The sequence below is a fragment of the Poecilia reticulata genome, chromosome 22 (genome assembly GCF_904066995.2).
Source record: "Poecilia reticulata chromosome 22, P_reticulata-male-v2, whole genome shotgun sequence".
NCBI classification, from domain to species: Eukaryota; Metazoa; Chordata; class Actinopteri; order Cyprinodontiformes; family Poeciliidae; genus Poecilia; species Poecilia reticulata.
Genome location: NC_088851.1, coordinates 17,764,473 through 17,785,528, shown reverse-complemented (window position 1 = coordinate 17,785,528; position 21,056 = coordinate 17,764,473). Strand labels below are relative to the sequence as shown.

The window sequence follows — 21,056 nt, the reverse complement described above, 5'->3', positions numbered from 1 at the left end:
TTGCAGTTTATATCAAGAACATTTTCTTTTAATTAGTCACCTATATGTCATTTTTTCTTGGTGTAAATGCAGCCTTTCCATGAAGACCTCAAAGGCTGGTCAGAAGTGATCAACTGAATCTGACGGCATTTTATTAGACATCATTCTGATTAAATGTCTGCACTGCAAAAAATTTAATTTGATTAATTTTAATTACATTTTGTCTGAATTCCAATCTACATTGGGTACCGTGCGCGCCTTGTATAGTACCATAAGTTCACGTTTGTTGTGAGTTGACTCTATTTAAATAAGGAGAACTGAAGGTGAATGTGTAGGTCTGTGCTGGACTGTATCCCTCATTAAATTGTTAAATTGATTGCACATTGATTAACACAAACAAAATAAGCAGAAAAAACCCTGCTTTTACCATTTAGGATTTTTTGCAATGATCGAAAAACTGTGACACTGCAACATTTCTGTATAAACACCTTGAAAAGTCAGGTTTAAGCTGCACCAAGAAGTGAAAAAAGACGAACCTTAGCTTCAGTTTAAAACTTAATCCCAAATCTGAGATTTAGAAGAACCACCAGTGAAATACAGGCCGACTGATTTCAGTTAAGCTATGTGTGCCATCTTCGACATGATTTAACAATGTCTTAGTTAAAGGGAATCAGACAAAGCAAGCAGTAAATCCTGTTTAAGTGCAGCTCGTCTAGGAGCCTTAGCACAGAGGGAGCTGAAGAACACACAACAAAGGGCTCGGGGAGGATCCACCAAAGCCTCAGTTTGGGCTTCTAGCACCAGTCAAAGCAATATCTGGAAACACTTCTTTTATTTATTTTTTTATTTTTTTTGCAGAAAGAAGAAAAACCATGATTTCAGGCCCAGCATAGCTGCATCAAACCACACTGCCCACCATGGTCAGGTCTCAGAAAATAAGTTTATACTGAAATGAAGTTCAGGCTAAACCTAGCAGTCTGGAGGCTACATAGCATGAGAACACCATCAGGGGAATAAGCCCAGCATCTGTCAGCCTGAAGGTCTTCTGAACTCACTTCCAAATACTGCGGATAATACAGGCTCTTCAACCTGAGTGCCTGCTAGTATAAAAGCAGCTTTGTGGCTGTAGGTGGAGGACGGAAGTTTTTCTCTTAAGGGAGATGCTGTAAAATGTTCTTTCAGAGTTGGCTAGAGGTTCTAGTTTCATTTGCGTGAGTAATTGTGTCTAGTCTTGGAGACCGTCCTGGCACTGGAGCAAGGAGCGAGAGAAGAAGAGAGGAAAAGCCGGCACGCCTATTGTTTATTGGATGAATTTAAAAGGAATGTTGAAAAAAAAGGGATTTCTCCTTCATAACATGCATATTTAAAATCAAAGAACAGGACAAAGCTGTGTACAAAGCTCTCCTCCTTTATGCCTGAATGCATAAGAAATATTTTGACAAAATTACAGCTGAAACCAGATGTTTACATACACTGTATAAAAAGTCACCCATCCTTTTTATTCTCATTGTTTGCTATTGAATCTGACTAAAATGTTCCTGTTTGAAGTCAGTTAGGATTACCAAAATGATTCATATCCACGAAATTCAAGAATAATGGAAGATAATTTGCGAGAACTTGAATTACTTTCTACAGAGGTCTACAATGTAGACTTGACCTTCTACGCTATATGACTGGGGTCAAGCGTTTTGAGTTTTCTTCAAGCTTCTCACAATAGCTTGGCGGAATTTTGGCCCATATCTCCTGACATGGTTGTTCGATTTGTAATGTGCCATGCTCGCTCACACACCCTTTCAGCAGTTTTCACAGAGTTTCAATGCGACTAAGATCGGAAAGTTGTCATGGTCACTCCAAAACATCATTTTCTTTTTGTCCTTAAGTCACTGAGTTACTATGTTGGTGATTTACCTATGGTGATTGTCCAAAAAAAAACATTTGTGCAGAAAATTTAGTTTCCTGGCTCATGTTTTGAGATGTTTCAATATTTCCAGATTATATTCTTTCATGTCATCATTGATTTTGTGCTATGAATCAGTCCCTCATGAACCAAAATACCCCAGAAGATGACCCTGCTACCCTCATATTTCACAGTTTCATGCATCTCGCAAGAAAACCTCATGTTTTATTCCAGCTATGTTTTTTTAAACACAAGTTGTACAGTCGATAAGCAAATGCGACTCTTGCCATTGACTATTAGCAATCAGTGCAGCAGAGCAGAAAACGTGTTGTTTTGAGACGGTTTACAGTTCGTTACAGCCTCACCATACGAGGGCAAAGGCAACATGTTGGAGGCGTGAGAATTGGAAACAGCCGGTTATTTCTGTTGTGAAACCCAGGGTGCATGTTCAGACATGTCTGTTGTTTGATTATACAGAAAAGCCAAAGGCCTCCATTCAGGCAGAAGAGCCTGTGGAGTGGGGTTGGCTGTGGGGCTTTACCAAGCCAACAGCAGACAGGAAATCAGGAAACCAGGAAAGAAAAGGGACAATAGCGTGGAGATTAGACATCTGTTAACCCCCCTTCTCTTTGTGATCAACCTGTTTGCTCACCAACTACAACTACCTTTAATAAGCACGCAATCAGTGGAGGCTAAAACAATTTTTTTTCCTCACCTCTCTCTTTCAAGCATATTCTCTGGAACTAAACCATCCAGCAAAGTTTCAATCTTTACTAATAACATGGAACATGGAAAAAATGAGCAGCTATAATTTACCACCTACTTCCCCCACAGGTAAAGGGTGCAGCCAATCAAACAGCAAAACTCAACTGTAACACCTATCCCTGCAGGGCAGACTTGCTCTGCAGTCACGATGGTGTTCTGATGACTTGCAGACTTTCTGAAATAGGCTGACTTCACAAAAGCTGAGACAAAAAAAAAAGCAAAGCCTCCACCTGGATGCCCTTGTACTCTGACCTCCTCTGGTTTATCATTTACGCAAGGAGGCCTTTCACAAGCAACACACCTGGAGGTGATTCTGCAGCGCAATCCGGATTTTATGCCAACTGAAACAAAAGATTCATTGCCCATGAACTAACAGCGCTCTCTCCAGCTGAAAACGGTAAGAATTGTTTCTTTGCAGTTACCAGTAATTAATCCTAAATGAAATCTTCTTTAACCTTCTTCGGTAACAGGCTACACCTTTGTGTCAGTGTTTCAAAGCTGGGAAGTAAGCATTGCTCTCTGATGAATGACAAGTCTTATCTTGTCGACGAAGAGCTTGTGCAGTTAGAAGCAGCATAGATTCCTGGCTGAGGCGGGTGTGCATGTGTGGGCTTATAATATCCCGGATTTCTTTTTTTTACAGCACCGAGACTGGTAAGTTTATATAGTCATCCATTTTTATCTGTTTTATTGTTTTTAGTCATTCCAGACAAGCTGCTTGGAGAGAAAACCCATTTCATTATTTATTATGACCCTGGAGCTGAGGAAAGCGCTTAGAAAGAGAAGCAATAGCTAGGTATCTCTTGTAAAAGAGATCTTGGATCGCAATGAGACAACCTGTATAAATAAAGGTCAAATAAATAAAACAACTGTGTTCTTTTGGTCAATCTGTTTCATTGAGCTGGACTTCTACTTAGCCATGAGGTGTTTCCTCACAGCTGAATCATAACACTCCTCTTTGGTTGACCTGACATGTTTGGAAAGGAATGCTGTTGTGTCCACACTCTTCAACCTCCCGCTGCTGCTAAAGTGCCGATAAAACGTTTTACAGCCCGACGAAGCATGTTTGTTGAAGTGGCTTACAAATTTACAGAGTTAGTGTTTCAAGTCACGAATGTAGAGCTGTAAAAATCATTTACGGCGAGGAGATTATCTAATCGACATGCCAGAGTTGATGAACAGGGCTCTGGTTTTGGAAATAAAATGCTTACAGGTCACGAAATGCAAAGGCTCTTCCTCTGTAAGATGCTACATAATTACCGTTTATGCAAGATGTTGCCCAATACGAAGAATTTAAAACAGAGCCTTGGATTTGAAAGATATCATAGTTGCTATAGATTTTGTTTTACAAAGCAATTATTTTCCAGACTCAGTACTTTAGATTTTTCCCAGAAAATTATGGACATTCGACTAAAAGGTCTTAATTTAAAACTTGCTTACATGGTTGAGTGGCACCATCTGCCCAAAATAGCTTACGGTTTTGGTATAACGTGCACAATAGGGCCACAGCCTGGGATGTATCTGAACATTAATCATATCCATTTTTAAAATCTATAATTCAAAAAGCCTCCTGGACTAAATGCAGATTCTTTAAAATCTGATTTATCACTTCCAGTAATTTTATCCTTTTATAAAAATTTCCAAAAATAGAGGCTGTAATGCTCTGTCTGGCACTTTACAGTCAGTTTCGAATTAGAGTCCACTTGATTCATGAGTGAAAAAGAAAAATGGTGGTGGATAAAATGATACAAATCAAGATAAAGCATGTGCATTTAATGTAAAAAAATCAATGTAAAATCAATCTACCAATTGAAAAAATAGACTTTCATCAGTTAGGATGATTAAAGAAAGAAAACATGGAAAAACCAAATGTTTTTCTTCCCACACTGAATTTAATTTTATTTTTACTATATTTACTGGAATACATTATAAAAGCTCATTACTGACTTTTCCAGTCTGCATAGCAAACCTGAGATTTTGCCAAAAATAGTGACATTGTTAGAGGAATAACTGCATCTAATTGAACTTTACTCCACCATCTGAGGTGATTACAAAAAGTGTCTTCATTCATTCCACCACTTTGTTTTCCACATCAAATTTATTTTGATTTCTGACAGTTAAAGAGAGAAAAATACCTCCTTCTTTAAAAGCTGTGTGAAGAGACCCAAAACACTAAGCAATTACTCTTCTGGTGTTTGCAGTGCTTTGCTTTTCTTACTGGAATTCTTAAGTAGATTAATAGACTTCCTCTGGAGGTTATGCAGAAGACCACACCTGCACTTATGGGAAGAACCTAGGATTTGGAAAATAAATATTTATAAACAAAGGCTTCAAAGCATTGCTGGGTCATCCTTCTTCTGCCAAATCATACTAAATTTCACTGCGCTACGATCGAGACCAACAGGTGCAGTCTCTAAACAATGGCTGTCAATTCTCATTAAATCTGAGAACAGACCTCTGCACTTACATCTGGTGCTGAATACCAGAACAAGCGCAAACTCAGACTTGCTTCAGACCATCATTTGCTGAATCCTAATTGTCTTTTTGTTGTTGTTGCAGATGGCACTATGTATTTAGGCTGTATCATTTCCTGAGGATTCACAGAGATCAAAGTCTAATTCCAGTAAATCCATCAGGATGCCACTTAAAACGTCGCTGTACAGAAATCCATCCTCCAGTCGCTGGTCCAGCAGGAACTCAAAGAGGAGAGATGTGCTATCTGTCGAAATGATCAGTCTACCCCTGGGTGATTTCCGGCACGTCTCTCACATTGGGAGCGACGGCCAAGACGACAGTTTTGGAGATTTATCCTTCCTCAAAACGGGTCACGGCCTGCTCCGACAAAGTTCCAAGAGCGAACAGAACCTCTTCCTGAGCTGCAAGCCACCACCAAAGCCCCCGCGTCTGAACCTAGATGGAACGGAGGGAATGCAGAGCCCCGAGTGGTCTGTGGACCAGAAGAGAAAGAAGTGCAACTCTTTGCCTCTTCTGGACAGTGAGGAAGAAGATAAGTGCGAAAACGAGGAAGTGGATGAAACGAGGAATGACTTTGCTTCTAATCAGACTTGCCGGCCCGGACGTGGCAGCGTGGGTTCTGATAGAGATCAAGTGTTCACAGGGAGTTGTGAACACATTGATGAATTTAAGGATGAGGACAGTGGCTTTTCATTCAGCCTGGACCTGGGCCCTTCAATCCTGGAGGATGTTCTCCGGGTGATGGACAAACTGCACAACTGAAGAACCTTGAACAACTTGGTAAGACAATGGCTGTTGGAGAAGAAATTTTACTTAATACTCCTCTTGGGACACAACTTTGCATAACCGTGAGGACGTGATAAAGTGTAGCAAAGACTGGATAATTCTGCTTATAATTCAATTTGCGGGCCTGGTCCTGGTCAGCACAAAGAGTCTGCAGAAAGCTGTGACCAAACTGGAGATCAATTTACGAGGACAGTAGCTCTTTATTCAGCCTGGATCTGGACAAACTCATTCGGGAACAATGTTCTCCAGATCACCGACAAACTGTGCAACTATGCGAAATACTGACGTCATTACTTCTTTGGAAGACCCAACACTGTTTTATTAACAAGAATACTTAATAAAGTAAAAGCTTATATTTGCTGCTTCCTAAGATCTTTACTTGATGCAGTGGCACACAAGTAAAGACATTCTCAAACAAACAAATGAACATCTTGTTACTCTAAGGAGAACATGATGTTGTTCATAGAGCATTATGGTAACCAGCATTTGCCAACAACAGAACGGTAAAGATATGAACTTTTTTTTTTTATGTCTGGGCATTTCTAACTTCATCTACATTTCCTCTTTACTATTATAACCTCCCAGCACACACTCAAAGCAGCTGTTAGGATTTAAGGGTGTTGTGTTTAAGAAAAGAAAAGCTGAGGCTGAAATCCCAGGTCCTTGAGCTGTGATGTCTTGAGTCTTGGCGTGCTTGCCCGTCTATTGTGTGCACAGGGCAATTTTTCCTCCGCACGCATCCTGGCGGCCCCACTCGAAGGTAGAGCAAGGTACCCCCCATTTCTCATTCCCGGCAGTACAGTGAAAACAAACATTTCGCTCTGCTTCCAATAAAAGCCAGCCAGTGGTGGCAGGTTGGGCAGCATACCAAGCCGTGCCACAGGTCCAAGACCTTATAAGAAGAAAGAAATGGCAGAACATGCTGTTTTGTTAGCTGCAAATCAGAGTGCGATGATCTGGCGGATGGCGCTCAAGAAAGAAAGTAGTGGTGAGTAACACTATACATCTACACAAGCAGGGAGGCTGGAGAGGAAGGGGGAGGCAGCAGAGGTCCTAATGAGGACTTAAATACAACCCTCTGAGCAAATACATGCTGCGTCTCATGTATACGCATCGCATTTCTTCTCACATCATCCAAGTGGGAATTTGTGCAGACAATTGAGGTCTACTAATGGGGGGGGGGGGTTCAGAGGATGATATGTGGGACAAGCCCGGAAAATGTTAAATTCCTTTGCACCCTAAAAGGTCAAGCTGGGAAATACAAAAACCACAAATGTCCTGCTTCAAGAAAAGACTCAGTATTCTATGCATGTCCAAACAGAAACAGCATTATTCCTGGATACATCTGCATTGTATGTCTGTTTTGGTGCCTGATGTTTTAAACTGGATACCTCTGTTTCTTGTATGTGTTATGACAAAAGTTATTGTGAAAGCATTTTTTGCATTGCAAAATCTACCGGTTTGTACTTTGGTTTGGTAGGCAAAAAAATGTACACCATTCAAATCCCATCATTGGTGGTTTTGTGGATAAACTGAATGGGACTGTTTACACAACAATGGGCCGACATGTACTTGGCTTCACAGCAAAAGAAGCCAAAATGGATGGATTATGTTTTGCATCTCACTGGTGTCCAAGCTTTTTTTTTTTTTTTTCCAGCAATCATTGTCTTGGGTACAAATAATTCAATGTGGAAATGGATGGCAATATATATTAAAACATGCCTGTTTTACAGTCAAAGATATTGCATTACAATTAATTTAACAAAACAACTGGCTTAGATGATTTCCATTGCTCTGGGGCATACCTAAATCAACACAATAAAGGTGGATATTGCCAGGTGTTGCACCACTCAGTTAAAGCTGGAGCCTTGTTCGCGACAATGACTCATAACGATTAAAGCTCAATTACTTCACAAATGAAAAATAAAAGTGCTAAGTAGGGCAGCTGCAATGGCACAAAATTATAGACCAAATAAGAGGAGTTAAATCTTCAAATGTACGTTTATTTTCTGTTTCTATAAAATAGGTAAGCTCTATTTAATAACGATTAGTAGTCTGGGGGCAACTGGATGTGCTGGAGGATTTTTAGGGGTATCAGATTAAAATAAACAGATGCTACAAACAATACCTGATTATCCTACATTTTGTGTTGGTCTATCACATAAAATCTAATTTAGATTAATTGAGGTTTGTGGTGTAAAGTGGCAAAATGTGACTAACGTTCACAAACATTACTAAATGTACATATGTCAAAGTGAAACTTATGAACTCATCTCACAGCTATAATATTATATAGTCTTGAAAAAAAACAACCTAAAATTAAGTCAAACATTTTGACTTAATTTTTAGGGCCATAAGAACTAAACAATAATACAATCAGGGTAAGATGCGAAGCGTATCTTTTTCTTACACAATCGTGTCCGAGCAGAAAAGGGTTCAAGCTAGATTTCAGCATACCGATGGCTGGGCCACACGCTACGCATCTATTCCAGACAGAAGGAATATTTTCTCAGAATCCACTTTTCAGGCACTAGGAAACCAGCACACTGGGGAAAAAAAGTCCAGGAATAGCTCATCTGATGCATCTGGTTCTGTCGTGACAACCCCGAGTTGACTCTGGGTCTCGATGGAAGAGGCAGGCATATAAAACTCTGATTTAAATGCTGTATGATGTATTAACCTTAAATAATACGATATCCTAAATTGAACCATGAACACACAGTGATTAATGCTGAGATCATCTCCCAGGAGACCCAAGCATATGTCTTGGCAGACATCTGTGGAAGTACTGCAGTTACAGTCTATCAGTTATTAGACTGCAAGCTATACGGTTGGCCACATGTGTGAATCCTCTTTCTGAAGCTGCAAGCATGAGCCCGTCTTAGAAGAGATTTAATTTATAGGTACAGTGGCGTTTGGCTTGAATTTGTTTGATCTGATCACCAATATGTTGAAGGAGACAATTTTATAAAACATAAATTTTGGGGATTCTTATAGGCATGCAGAGCCACAAATCTGCTCAAATTTCACATTTCCACCACCTGCTTGTTGACTATGGCAGTTCATATGATATTTTATCCTTTTATTCCAACTTACAAGGCAGAAAATTACAGAAAAAAAAAAGAGAACCATAAACACGATTTCCTGACAGGAATTAATGAGATGAATCATGCCATGGCATCTCTTCTCTTTTGTGAATTGAAACAAGTTTTAACACTCTTATTAAAATAAAGGAAAGTGGTCTGGAGATTTACAAAATGTGTTGGCTGGCAGACTGAAAACCCCCCCCAAAAAAACAGCAAAAACCAGCTTTTTGGGGAGGAGTTTGACCTTTTTAAGAGTTCAGGAAAAACGGAGCCAGTATTCGTGAGATTAATCCGTAAACCTCTCCTGTATTCAGGAGTTTATGGAAATCCAGAGTTATAGAGTTATGACTTTTCTTTCTTCAGGCCACTGATTAATACGTCTACATTTATATCCTTGAATAAGCATGATGTATTGCATGAATTTCACTTCTTTTGTACTTCACTTAGAAATTTCAGCAGGTCTAGCATATTATTTAAATTGATCCTTTGCCAATTGTTTTATCCACAGTGAAGCCAAAAAGATTAAACCTAAAATGCCTTCTTCCCCCCCCCCTCCCCGAGTAATGAGGTTTTTTTATTATTAGACAAATATTAAGATTTTATTTAGTTTGTATGTGTTAAACTTTCTTAGAAAGGGATCATGATGAAGAGTATGACACAGCTCCCTTCTTTATTAGAAAAGCCCCATTGACTCCAGATGCATTTATTGAGCCAAGAAGTAAAGGAGCGAGAACTGGGGTGAAGTCATCTGTGTCTTTAAGCTCTCTTTAGTCCCACCGTGGCCTGCCGAGCACTGTGTTTGGACTGATGAGGTTAAAAAAGCAAGACCTCACCCACTTTGACCCTATGTAGTTACAGATGGCCAAAGCTGGGGAACCAGGGAGAGATCAGATGTTTAGATCACAAATGGTTTGTTTTTTTTCCCCCAGAATCCACCCAATCAATGTCCACTACCTCCAGACAAAATCTACAATAGTGTATACTGTAACTGTCTGGCATCTCTTAACGGACAAGTATTGCATTGAGCGCCAAATGAAAAATTACCCAATCAAAATAACATTTTCATACTTGCTTGCAATGAAAAAAAGGTTTAAAAAAAGTATAAAAGAATCAGCTTTGGATGTCAGAAAAGCAAACTGAGTTAGTATAATAGCATTTAAAAAGATTAGAATGACAAGTCCCAGTGTGCAGGCTGAGTCTCGGATTCTAACCCCATGTAGGAGGTCTGACACCCCTCACTGGGCTGAGGGTTGAAATACAGTTCACCAGAAACCAGAGACACAGATAAGTGCAAAGAAAAAGTCCACTGATTGAAAAACATTTAGACATTTTTGACAGAGAAGCTGAAGAATTTAGGAAGGAAATTGTGCAGACTGGATCAATCTTAAAATGCTTAATAAAAATCTCAGTTGAATTAGGAAATGTCATTTCTGGAAACTGTAATGCACACCCACACATGAGATGCAACCTTTTCCCTACAAGAACTCCTTTTCTCGAAGGTTTTTTGAGACAACCTCGCAAGATCAAAGGTGCAGTTAACAAAACCTATTTTATCTGCAAGTGACATTCTGTGTTTTTTTTGGTCTCAGTAGGTGATGTCTCCATCACTACCTCAAACCCTCTTCTGATTGGTGTATCATCCATCATCTCACTCCCTGGAAGATTAGGCATCTTTCATCATACGCGCTTTGCTACATTTGGGAAAAAATAAATAAATATTTCTTAAAATGTGACATGTGCCATGTGTCACTTTGTAACTTACTTTAAGCTCTTATTGAAAAACTTTTAAGATATAATAAAGCTTAGCAGCAGGAAACACCAGTACCATCTGCCCATTTTTATAGTAATGTGTGACAGACTGAACCAATCTTGAAGTTAACGTCAACTTGTCCCTCCAGATGAAACAGGGAGAGGCAGAGGCGGCAGAACCACCAGGGCAGAGGACAGAGTTATCTTTGTTCCTTATGTTTGTTTCTACTTGTTACTTAATCATTATTATAGTTTATTATGTCCCTTTCATGCTACAAGAAATTATTTAATAGATATTTGCCTGACTATTTTACAGTGATTTGAAAAACAAAATATTACAAAAGGTCAATATAAGAAGTTGCACATCTTTAAAGGATCCAAGTAAAAAGACAAAAAAAAACAACTAAACTTGAGGATTAAAGTTCACAAACGCCGGTATGAATACACAAAAGCTTTTCTTAAAATAATCCCGAGAGTCAGGCTGACATGTTTGGCTGTCATTATTGCACAGTGCCTCCCCTTGGCTGCCGTGTGAAGTGAAGCATTCCTGGACTCTCCCAGGTCAGTTACATTAATGAGCACCCAACCAGGCTCTCTGAACCAGTGAGAGGCCACCGCCTCACCACTCCAAAACAAATAAACTGAGGTCCACTTACCCGACCACACTGACTGTGGCCAAAAAGAACAAAAGTGCAAACTCTGGGGCAACATTTGAACCGTTGATATGGAAGAACAAAAAAAATAAAAATCTGAACATTTACATAACTCTTTCTACAGGGAGGTTAATATTGTTGTTGGAGAAACAGCAACCAGCAAAACGTTGTAACACTGGGGAAGCATGTCCTATGACAGCAGAAGGAAATATAAAAGAATACATTTCTGTGTTATAAGAGTACCTGTGAAGACATGAAATGGCCGGTTTGGGATGCCGCAGCAACAACCTCAGGCTGTCCTTCCAGCCATGTAATCTTCAAGGGGTTACCACTCAGCCCACTTTCATTTTTAACAGCCAGTTCCTAAAATGAGATATTTAAATAGAATTAGCATTAATTAAACCACTTGATCTCTATGCTTTGCATGAAGTTGTAATAACCTTTGCTAAATTTTGGTTAGAACCAACGTTCCTCAACAGAACAGATGCACAAACAGAAATATACTGTTGAGGTTAAAATTTCCTTTATAATGTGCCCCTTTTTTTCAGATTTTCTCATGGTATAAACCATAAACTTCAATGTCTTTCATAAGGTTTTTGGGGTAAGATTACCACTAAGTAGGGTATAAGTGGAAGGAGAAGGAAAAGAATCCATAATAAAAAATAAAAAAAACTGGTTATAAAATAAAAATCTGAAACGTTTGATGTGAATTGTCTGATCAACAGATTCAGTGGTTGCTGGTGGTAGCATCATGCTGTGGAAATGCTTTACTGCATCAGGGGCAGTAAAGCATTTCTGCCCCTTTCTGCTAAGTACAGGGCAATCTTAGAAGAATACCTGCAAAAGCATTGAGACTGGACTGAAATGAGGATTCACTTCCCTGCACAACAATCCTAAACATACAGCAAGAGCAAAAGTTGTACAGTTTAAATAAAGTGATTTTAATTAGCTAGCATTTCCCAGTTAAGGTAAAGAGCTAAAACCAATTAAGGATCTGAGATATTAAAAATGTACGTTCACACCTGCTCTCAACAAAGTCTCAGTGAATTTGAGCAGAGTTGTTGATGCACAGGGGCTTTGTGCAATTGCAGATTTTTATTTGCTAAAAAAAAATGTAGGAGCATGCAATTGTGCAGGTCTGTTTGCACAAAATCCCAATAAAAACACATTGAAGTTTGTGGCTCAATGGGTATAAATACTTTCGCAAGGTTCTAAAGCCATGGAAATGCCACGATCACTGCCTAAATCCAGTAGACTGACAGAAATGTTGTGTTGAGAGGAAACGACAAACAAAGGAACACCAAAACTAAAAAGAGCCTGCGGAGCCAGACAGTGGGGAACAATGACTCAAGTGCTTCAGTTCGATGGTTCCAATCAGTGCAACAATTTTGAAAGCGCGGGATCATTTTAGGTCAAAGACAACTTCTTGGGGTCAGGACGTCTGTCAGATATTATTCCTAGTAATGATCTAACTCAAAACTCGTTCTAAGACTGTGTGGCAAGTGGTGAACTAATGTGGTTCAATTCAAAAAGTCTCCTAAGGAGATCCTAACCAGAACAGTAAATGTGAAGGCCTCGGGTACTTACAGCTGCTCTTACAGATGCAAACTCCACAACAGCACTTCCTTTCTTCTTACTTGATATGATCACATTTAAAACATCCCCGTACTAGATGACACAGCAGGAGGATAAAAGCATGAGGTGGAAGGGAAAGAAAGATGCAGAACATTTGAATTAGTATTTCCTTTCACAGCATAATCCATAACCATGAAAACAAAAACATATGTAGAGTCAAGATTCAAAACAGTGCTGAATGTCACACATTTGAGAAATACAAGTTAGCAATTTACTGAATTGGAGAAAAGTTGGGGGTTTTTTTGGGTCACATGTATTCACAAGAAAAAAAGTATAAAATACAAAGTTTACACACCCGAGACAACGGCAAGTTTAGGTGATGTAAAAAAATAAATCCAACATACAGACTCCAGTACCATATGAAGAAAACTGTATCATTTGGAACAACAGCTGGGAAAACAGTTTACCTTTGTTTCATCACACCATTACATATTCAGTCACTATTTTTCTTGAAGATGAAAACATTAGTCAGGCTTGGATGTTTTTCTTTGAGACAGAAAGATATCTGTCTTGCTATTCCAGATCTCAGATAGGATGGCAAGAAAGAAACCCAGACATACAAAAAATATAGGTGACTATTGTTTCATGCTGACTCATGACAGCATCCTTGACTAGTTTTCTTATCTTTTCATCAATTTTGGGGGGGATCTTCAGTTCTTACTAATGTCACAGATGCACCATAGTTTCTCATCTTGATTATAAAAGTCTTCCCTATGTTGAATGTTATGTCTAAAGCTTTGGAAATTAAACTACACTGAAATTAAAGTGTAGGTAGTACTGGAAAAATTTTGCTGCAATTAACCCCTAGCTACATATCTAAGAGAGTAAAAGAGGAATAGGTCAGAAATTGATATTTTCCCCCACATTGGTGGCTGGATGATGGAAATAAAGACAGGTTATGATACAATTGCTTTTTAAGACAGTATTAGAGAATAGAAAATATTTCTTGTATGTTTAGCTCTATCAACTCTAAGGAAAGGCCATTTGGTAATAACCTGTTCCCTGTTTTAGCCTTTCATGGGAGCAAAGAGAAGGCGGGGAAAATTCAGCTTTCTGGGAACTCGAAACTCTAGGAATGCAAATGCTCACTGAGGACACTCTGAATCCAGCCAACAGTGACAAAGGAGAGTCTCAAAAGGCTTCTATTTCACGAAATATAAATATCTTAACATCTTTTTTTGCCCCTTTAAACAAAGATTTATTATTGCAGGCAGCCAAAGTACACAAGTCCACTCACGTACGCATACATGCACACTCATAACCGTCCGCATTTTCCCACAGAGGGTTGGCTATTTCTGCTTATCCAAACCATTAACTGTCACTCACTCATGGTTGCCATTAAAAACATTACACATTTTCTTTGCCTAGAAATTCGAACAGGAACACTTATTTTAAGACCATACTGGATGCATTCGTGAACAGAGCAAATTCAGCTGTATTACTTTGGGCAACTTGACGTCACAGACACTTGCCCCATCCCAGTTTGAGGCCAACCTGCACCCCACCAAAAACCCTCATGACAGATTGTGGCAGTAGGTGGTGGGTTGCATGAGAACAGCACATTTCCTAAAACCTCCCTTGGTACCGTTTAATCACCTGGTAAGAGGGGCACAAACAATGCCGTGCGTGGCTTTTAAAGGGCACTACAACATTGCCCTCAGCACTTTCACTGCTACAAAACTTAATAGGCCTTGTTTAGGGGGAAGTGTAAACAATCTAGAGCACTGATGTCATGCAGGCCTCAAATAAGGGTGGACTTTTGCGTGCAGGTTTGTTCAGAGTTAGCTCTTGAAACCCTAAGAGCGTGAAAAAAAGATTTCAATAAATAATTTCATTTATAGCAGATCAGCACAAGTTACATTTCAGGACACCCACCTTATGAAGCAGCTTAAGCAGAACATCTTGAGAATAACCTCCATTCAGCTCGTCATCTTTCTTGCATTTCCATTTTAACTGCAAAAAAAACAACAAAAAGGCCAATATTAGTCATAATCACTTTCAAGAAATAAAGAAGTGCATGATAATGGATAATCCTTAAAGCACAAGTGATTAAACTCAGCTGCAGAGGAGGCGAACCGTGCCAGACAAGTTTGGCTCTGATGAGAAACAGAGAGCTGAAAAACATCAGGACAGGCTGAAGCTACGGGAGAAAGAACTCGTTACGCTCTTGAAACATCGGCACAGAATCACCTGCAGGACCTGCAGTCAATTTCCATTCATAACAGTTTTGGTGCTGCACGAATGGAGAGAAGCTTCTATTATGGGCATCAGAGACTGCATGGGGACTCACCTTCAAAACTGTAACTTAACAATCCTCTGCAAGTTGATGCCTGAGCTTGTCGATCATTACTTGAATCTTTTGATACAAGTAGTCAAAGATAATCCACCAGCCTCTAAATAAAATCCCAAACACTAAACTGCCTTCAGGAAATCAAAAAGGAGAGTCCAGCTGTGAGTAAAATAGCATCTGTATAAAACTTGGAATAATTCATTTGGCACCAGAGATGCTCGTAGCAGCTCTGGAGGAGCCGCAGAGCTCTGGTGGAAGAATCCTTTGCCATGATAACTATTAGACGTCCACCTCATAGATTGGGGGCAGAGAGGGATGAAGAAGGCTACTGTTAAAAGACAGTCAAAAAAGTCACATTTGCAGAGTGCCATAAGCACCCATGTGGAAGAAGGTGCTCTAGACAGAATTTTACTTTTCTGGCCTTTGCAAAACTCTGTGTGGCAGATAACTAACACATCATATCTCCTTGAATACATCATCTCCATGTTGAGAGATGGTGCCAGACGTTTCATGCTGCGGGGCCCTTTTCTTCAACAAGACATTGTCAGCCAGGCTATACTCTATAAAAAATTTAAAAAAAAACATCTAGAAAAGCATCAGCTACAGGAGGAAGAATCTTTTAAGCTCTGAAAAACCTGTAGCCAATTTCCATCCATACCTGTTGGTGCACGAATGAGGGATCTAAGGATGTGTGCATCAAAAACTGGTGAGTCACCTGCTAGACCAAGTCTCACCAGAACACTGATTATTCACCATCCACTCCTACAGAGGCTGATCCCCATGCGTGTCTTTTTACATATGGGAAATTTCTACTGCTACAGAATCTTCTTGAAAATTCAATTCGGCATGAAAGCGACCACAGAAGGCAACATAATCTATTAGGATACTTTTTCCTATTTTTTCTGTTCTCAGGTCCTGTCACTAAATGCTGAAATGAGTTCCCGTACTCCTTAAAAAAAAAAAAAGTGATATTGTACAACGTCTCATATTCAGACAAACCACAGCAGAAAACCGGCCAGTTTTATGGCAACTGCTGAGAGCAACATAATGAATGGCAAGCACAGGGGGTTGATTCAGTTCCAGCCATCTGCTCACTGTCAAAGAAACATTTTCTGGGAATTTTCAAATCCATGTAGCATTTGTACAATAATTATCGCTGAAAATGTTCATTCCCTCCTCCAGCAGAACTTTCTCCTTGCTTAATAATAACTGTCCTAACCATTAATCTTTAAATTAGATGCTCAAATATTTGTGTGATGTGATGTTTCCAGCCCACAAAACTGCTGTTTTAGATCATGACTTAAATAAATTTACAAACAGTAAAGATATTAGTGGAAAAGATCCAAATGGCAAATTAATAGAAGGGCCTGGTAAATAGCAATGTTTTAAAGCCAATGATGAATTGTTCATATTTGCTGAAAGATTAATGATATTTTTCAATAAAAATGGAAATAAACATTGAACACTAGTGGGTGGCTTCAAAAGGATATTGAAATACGCAATCCTAGTTTTACACAAAACAGATCTAGATTTTTGGTGCAGGTGCAGGTTTAAATAAAATTACCTAAAGACTGAAAAAAAACTATGATCTCTACTCTTCACAAACTAGTTAGTTGAAAAACTTTACTTTCCTTCCACTTCTTGTTATATGCCGCTTTGTTTTAGTCCAAAGAAAATCCCCAAATCCATTGGAGTAAATGGGCAAAAGGTCACAAAATGTGTAAAAGCTCAAGAACACTTTTGCAAGGAATCTAAACTGAGAAAAGAACATTTAACATTTGCTGCGACTTTCTCGTGTTTGTGACTGTGGTTTGGGATCCTGTCAATATAGCTTTTGTTTTTTGTTTTTCAAGCTGAATATACAAACGTCTGGGGATATTGCCGCTGCTTTAGATGGCTTTCAATTACTAGAACCAGGTTTAGGGTGTAAACACATTAGCTAACATTCCTTGCATCCGTTAACACACACAGAACCAGGCCATTTCCAGGAGGAAATATAATAAGCCTTCTTTTGGCATAAATATTGGTCCCCTGACAGAATCGTGCCTAATCGGGAGGAAGTGGTGTGAGAGCAACATATGTGCTAAGTGATGAGATGGCATTTGTGGTCTCTGAACAATAAATTACAAACAGCTAACGGTTGTGTAAAATGTATACCAAGCCTCCCATTCTGATTTCCACAAACTGCCCTTAGGTGTTGAGTCTTACCTTCAGTTTTGGGGTTACGTTGCTCTGGGAATATCTCTCCCCTCCTGAGTGTGAGAAAAAGCATTAGAGACGGTTGAGACAGTGAGGTAAAAAGACAAAGGAGCAACTGTGTAATTGAAATATGGTACTCAAGAGAGTCGTCAAGGGGCTTGTGCCGAAAGACAGCAACTTAGAAATGGCTCCCATGTGGTACATTTTTTTTACTTTTGGAGACATGGCTCGGATCAGGGGAGGGCTGAGTGCGTGCAAACAGAGAGGACTCAAAGTATGTACAGGCGATGAACAAGTAATTGCACACCCACAAAAGAGGGTCAGGTTTACATCTCCAGAAGACTCCGCCGCTTAAAACAACGAAGGAAAAGGAACGAGGTATGACGGACAGTTCTGTGTGCGTGCGTGCGTGCGTGCGTGCGTGCGTGCGTGCGTGCGTGCGTGCGTGCGTGCGCGCGCGCGCGTGCGTGTGTGTGCGCGCGCGCGTGCTTGGCACTTTGCATTCCTATGATACTTTGCCAAGACGCGTGACTGCCAAATGAACTAAAATAAACCTCTTCTCATATAAGTTCAGCTATTGTTATTGTTCGTTGCTTGAATAATATTTGGTGAACCACAGGCAGAACGGTGGCTAGTGTGGTTAGACAGGCTGGATGATTGCTTGGAAACAAAAAACATCAACTAGCTGATCAAACTGAATTTATAACATCAGAACGTGAAAACACCGATACATTTATGATAACCTGGACAAGCACAGACTGCTGATGGATAAATCCAAGAAGAAATCAAACCTCTCTGAGTGTAGTTTCCTGGTTGTTGCTGTGCTTCTGTTTCTCTCTGGATCTGCTCCCTGATGAGCCTCTGCTCTTCTTCAAGTTGTCGGGATCCCTCCTCCCTCAAGCGGGCGATCTTTTAGGGTCAGACACCCAAATAATACGGTGTTAATCACAAACCTGCATGAACATTTTGTAGACAGAATTTCTTTGAATTATGATCTTTTGCTATTTTAATGCTGAGCTAGTTTTCGGTCCAGGTCTGTGTTTCTATGAGCGTAAAGAAAAATAGATTTTACACTTTACGACAGTAATACATAGACACGTTAAGTGCCAAATGCCACTCCTCGTCATGAACAAAACCACACCTTTCTCAATTGTATCTTCCAGTCAGAACAAAGTTATGCAAAATGTTCTAGTGGTCTTAGTGACAAATATAATCAAAGATAATAAAAACTATTGTCTCAGATTGAACCTTTGATCTTTCCCCAAGTGGCTGGATGACTCAACTAGAAACTGAATCAGGAACACGTATTTGACAAAGAACAGAATAAAGCACCTGCTTGTGTTTCAGACTTTCCTGGACACGTTAGAATAAGTCATTTCCAGGAAGCATCTGTGGTCTGTCCCATTTCTAAATTACAAAGTTTTCTTCTTCTGCAACCTCTCCTGACTGTTGAGCAGTTAACTCTCTCTGTACAAACTTATTCAGAATTTGTGACAATCGAACCAGAGACTTCAGTGTACCTGGTTTCTAAATCCATACGAATCTAAATCCTCTTAGAGTGTTTTGCATTTTAACATTGAGGCAAAATATGTTACAGAACCAAATTTCACCTCATTCACAGGCTGAAAGCATCATGTCAAATGTCGACCAGATTTGCACAACTTAATAATTTGCCCAATACTACTCATCAACACAAAACATTAAAACACTGCTTATAGTTTTAACAACTTAAAATATATTACAAAAATAATTTATCATTTTGTGTGTGGCCCTGCGACAGACTGGCGACCTGTCCAGGGTGAACCCCGCCTCTCGCCCGAAACGTTAGCTGGAGATGGGCACCAGCAACCCTCCCGACCCCATTAAGGGACAAGGGTGCAAGAAAATGGATGGATGGATGGATTTTGTGTGTGCTTGTATTAATGAATATAGATATTGTACTTTATGTGATTTACGTAGGAGTATCATAGTACACAAAACAAAGTAGATGGCATTTTAATTTAATGAATATGTTTTAGTATGCATGAGAAATCAAATATTTCCCTATACTAAATTAGGAGACTTCTGACTGCAGCTAATCATGTTGGATGTTGTCAAAATAAAGGGGGCTAAATAAAAGCGGATGCCACAATTTTTGGATTTTTATGTGAGAAACAATTTGAAAACCATGCGTAACTTTTCTTCCACTTTCCAATTATGAACTTGATTGTGTTGGTCTTGATTGCGTGGTTTTAATGTGACAAAATATTCTTACTGTTCAACACACTTCAGATATTCTTACCTCTTCTTCAAGTGTTCTTGTGATTTGCACTTCCTCCTGGCTCTGAGCCTCCGCTCGCCGTTCTCTGGCCTCCAAGTCTGAAAAAGAAATAGACTCATGATATGTTCAAAATGAAGTTTCTGCCAGTTGTTTTAAAAATGTTTGACTTTGTTTCATTAACCCTACAGTACCTATAATAAAACAAGTAAACAGCAACTACTCACCAAGTTTAATTTTCTTCCTTTTATCATCTAATTTCTTGTTTCGCTCTTCAGCTTGTTTCTTGGCAGCACGAATCTTGTCATAGGCAGCCTGGAAAGAGCGATAGTCACAGGTACAAACTGTCTGATGGTGTGGGAGTGAATCAGGGGAATTTTTACAGGTTAAAAATACATTGTTGGTCTCACCTTGGCTGCAGCATCAGTGAGAACTTCAAGAGCTTGGGACAATTGATGGAAGAGCTCCGCTGTAAGAAAGAGACAATGGCAAATATGTGAGCTCTACAGCAAAAATAAAAATACATAATGAGGCTAATAAGTGATAAAAATGTAGACATACAAGTCAATGTTTCACAATTAAGGAGATAAAAGAAAACAGAATAAATCTACACACGATGTAAACTTAATTTATGGATAAAGCATTGAACATTTACATAAAGAAACCAGAAGTTTCCCCTTATAAAACCTGCCTCCTCCAATTAGAAATGGCGAATTGTCTTCACCTCTCTCCATCCATCCTCAGTTTCCCTCCACTCCAGCTGTCACTTAACACAAACCCAAATTTATAAATGTACACACTAGGAGACCACATTCCCCGGGCTCATCCTACACCACTGACCATCCTGGCCAACCTTAATCATTCACTTATGGAAGGCCCAACAGGATGATATTGTTACTCCCTGTGGGGACTGGCAATACACACAAACAGATGATAGTGCTAGCAAAGGCGGTCAGGTTACCTCCATGGATATAACTGGCTCAAAGGAAATCCAGCGGGGACTGGGGGGGGGGGTTAAGAAGAATCTGCCATGCCTAAAAGGCAACTCATAGTGTCACAATATGGTTGGTTGAGAAAAATGAGGGATTTTATGAGGGGTATCGTCAATCGGTGAAGAATGATAAGCTTTAAGTCTCCTTTTCCATGCATACAGCTGCCCCCTTAGGATGACAAGTTCCAAGTCAAGTTCTGCTTTCGTGCGTGAGAGGCCAAGTCTGTCTATGTGTGAGTTCAAATGTTGAGGCCCTCCAAACCGCTCCTTTTCCATTTCTGGGAAACCGACCCC

General features: G+C 39.6%; 2 protein-coding genes across 3 annotated transcripts in view; one reads left to right on the top strand and one right to left on the bottom strand.

Moving 5' to 3' along the window:
* The window catches only part of dnajc17 (DnaJ (Hsp40) homolog, subfamily C, member 17), a 43,204-nt gene that overhangs the window by 12,978 nt on the left and 9,170 nt on the right, over window positions 1-21,056 (bottom strand). Inside the window, exons 3-10 of the mRNA XM_008399437.3 lie at window positions 20,182-20,240; window positions 19,999-20,086; window positions 19,796-19,872; window positions 18,306-18,423; window positions 17,524-17,567; window positions 14,901-14,978; window positions 12,978-13,058; window positions 11,634-11,753 (exon numbers count right to left, since the gene is read on the bottom strand). Of these exons, the coding sequence (XP_008397659.1) occupies window positions 11,634-11,753; window positions 12,978-13,058; window positions 14,901-14,978; window positions 17,524-17,567; window positions 18,306-18,423; window positions 19,796-19,872; window positions 19,999-20,086; window positions 20,182-20,240 (665 nt within the window). The remainder of the gene's footprint in view (window positions 1-11,633; window positions 11,754-12,977; window positions 13,059-14,900; window positions 14,979-17,523; window positions 17,568-18,305; window positions 18,424-19,795; window positions 19,873-19,998; window positions 20,087-20,181; window positions 20,241-21,056) is intronic.
* Window positions 1,981-7,751, top strand: LOC103458539 (cdc42 effector protein 3). 2 transcript variants are annotated; one of them, XM_008399435.3, is made up of 2 exons: window positions 1,981-3,038; window positions 5,201-7,751. In XM_008399435.3, exon 2 carries the CDS (start codon window positions 5,279-5,281, stop codon window positions 5,876-5,878), a length of 600 nt encoding a protein of 199 aa, XP_008397657.1. In that variant the 5' UTR covers window positions 1,981-3,038; window positions 5,201-5,278; the 3' UTR covers window positions 5,879-7,751. The 2 variants fall into 2 exon arrangements, with proteins under 2 accessions (XP_008397657.1, XP_008397658.1); XM_008399436.3 differs by lacking the exon at window positions 1,981-3,038 and adding an exon at window positions 3,069-3,295.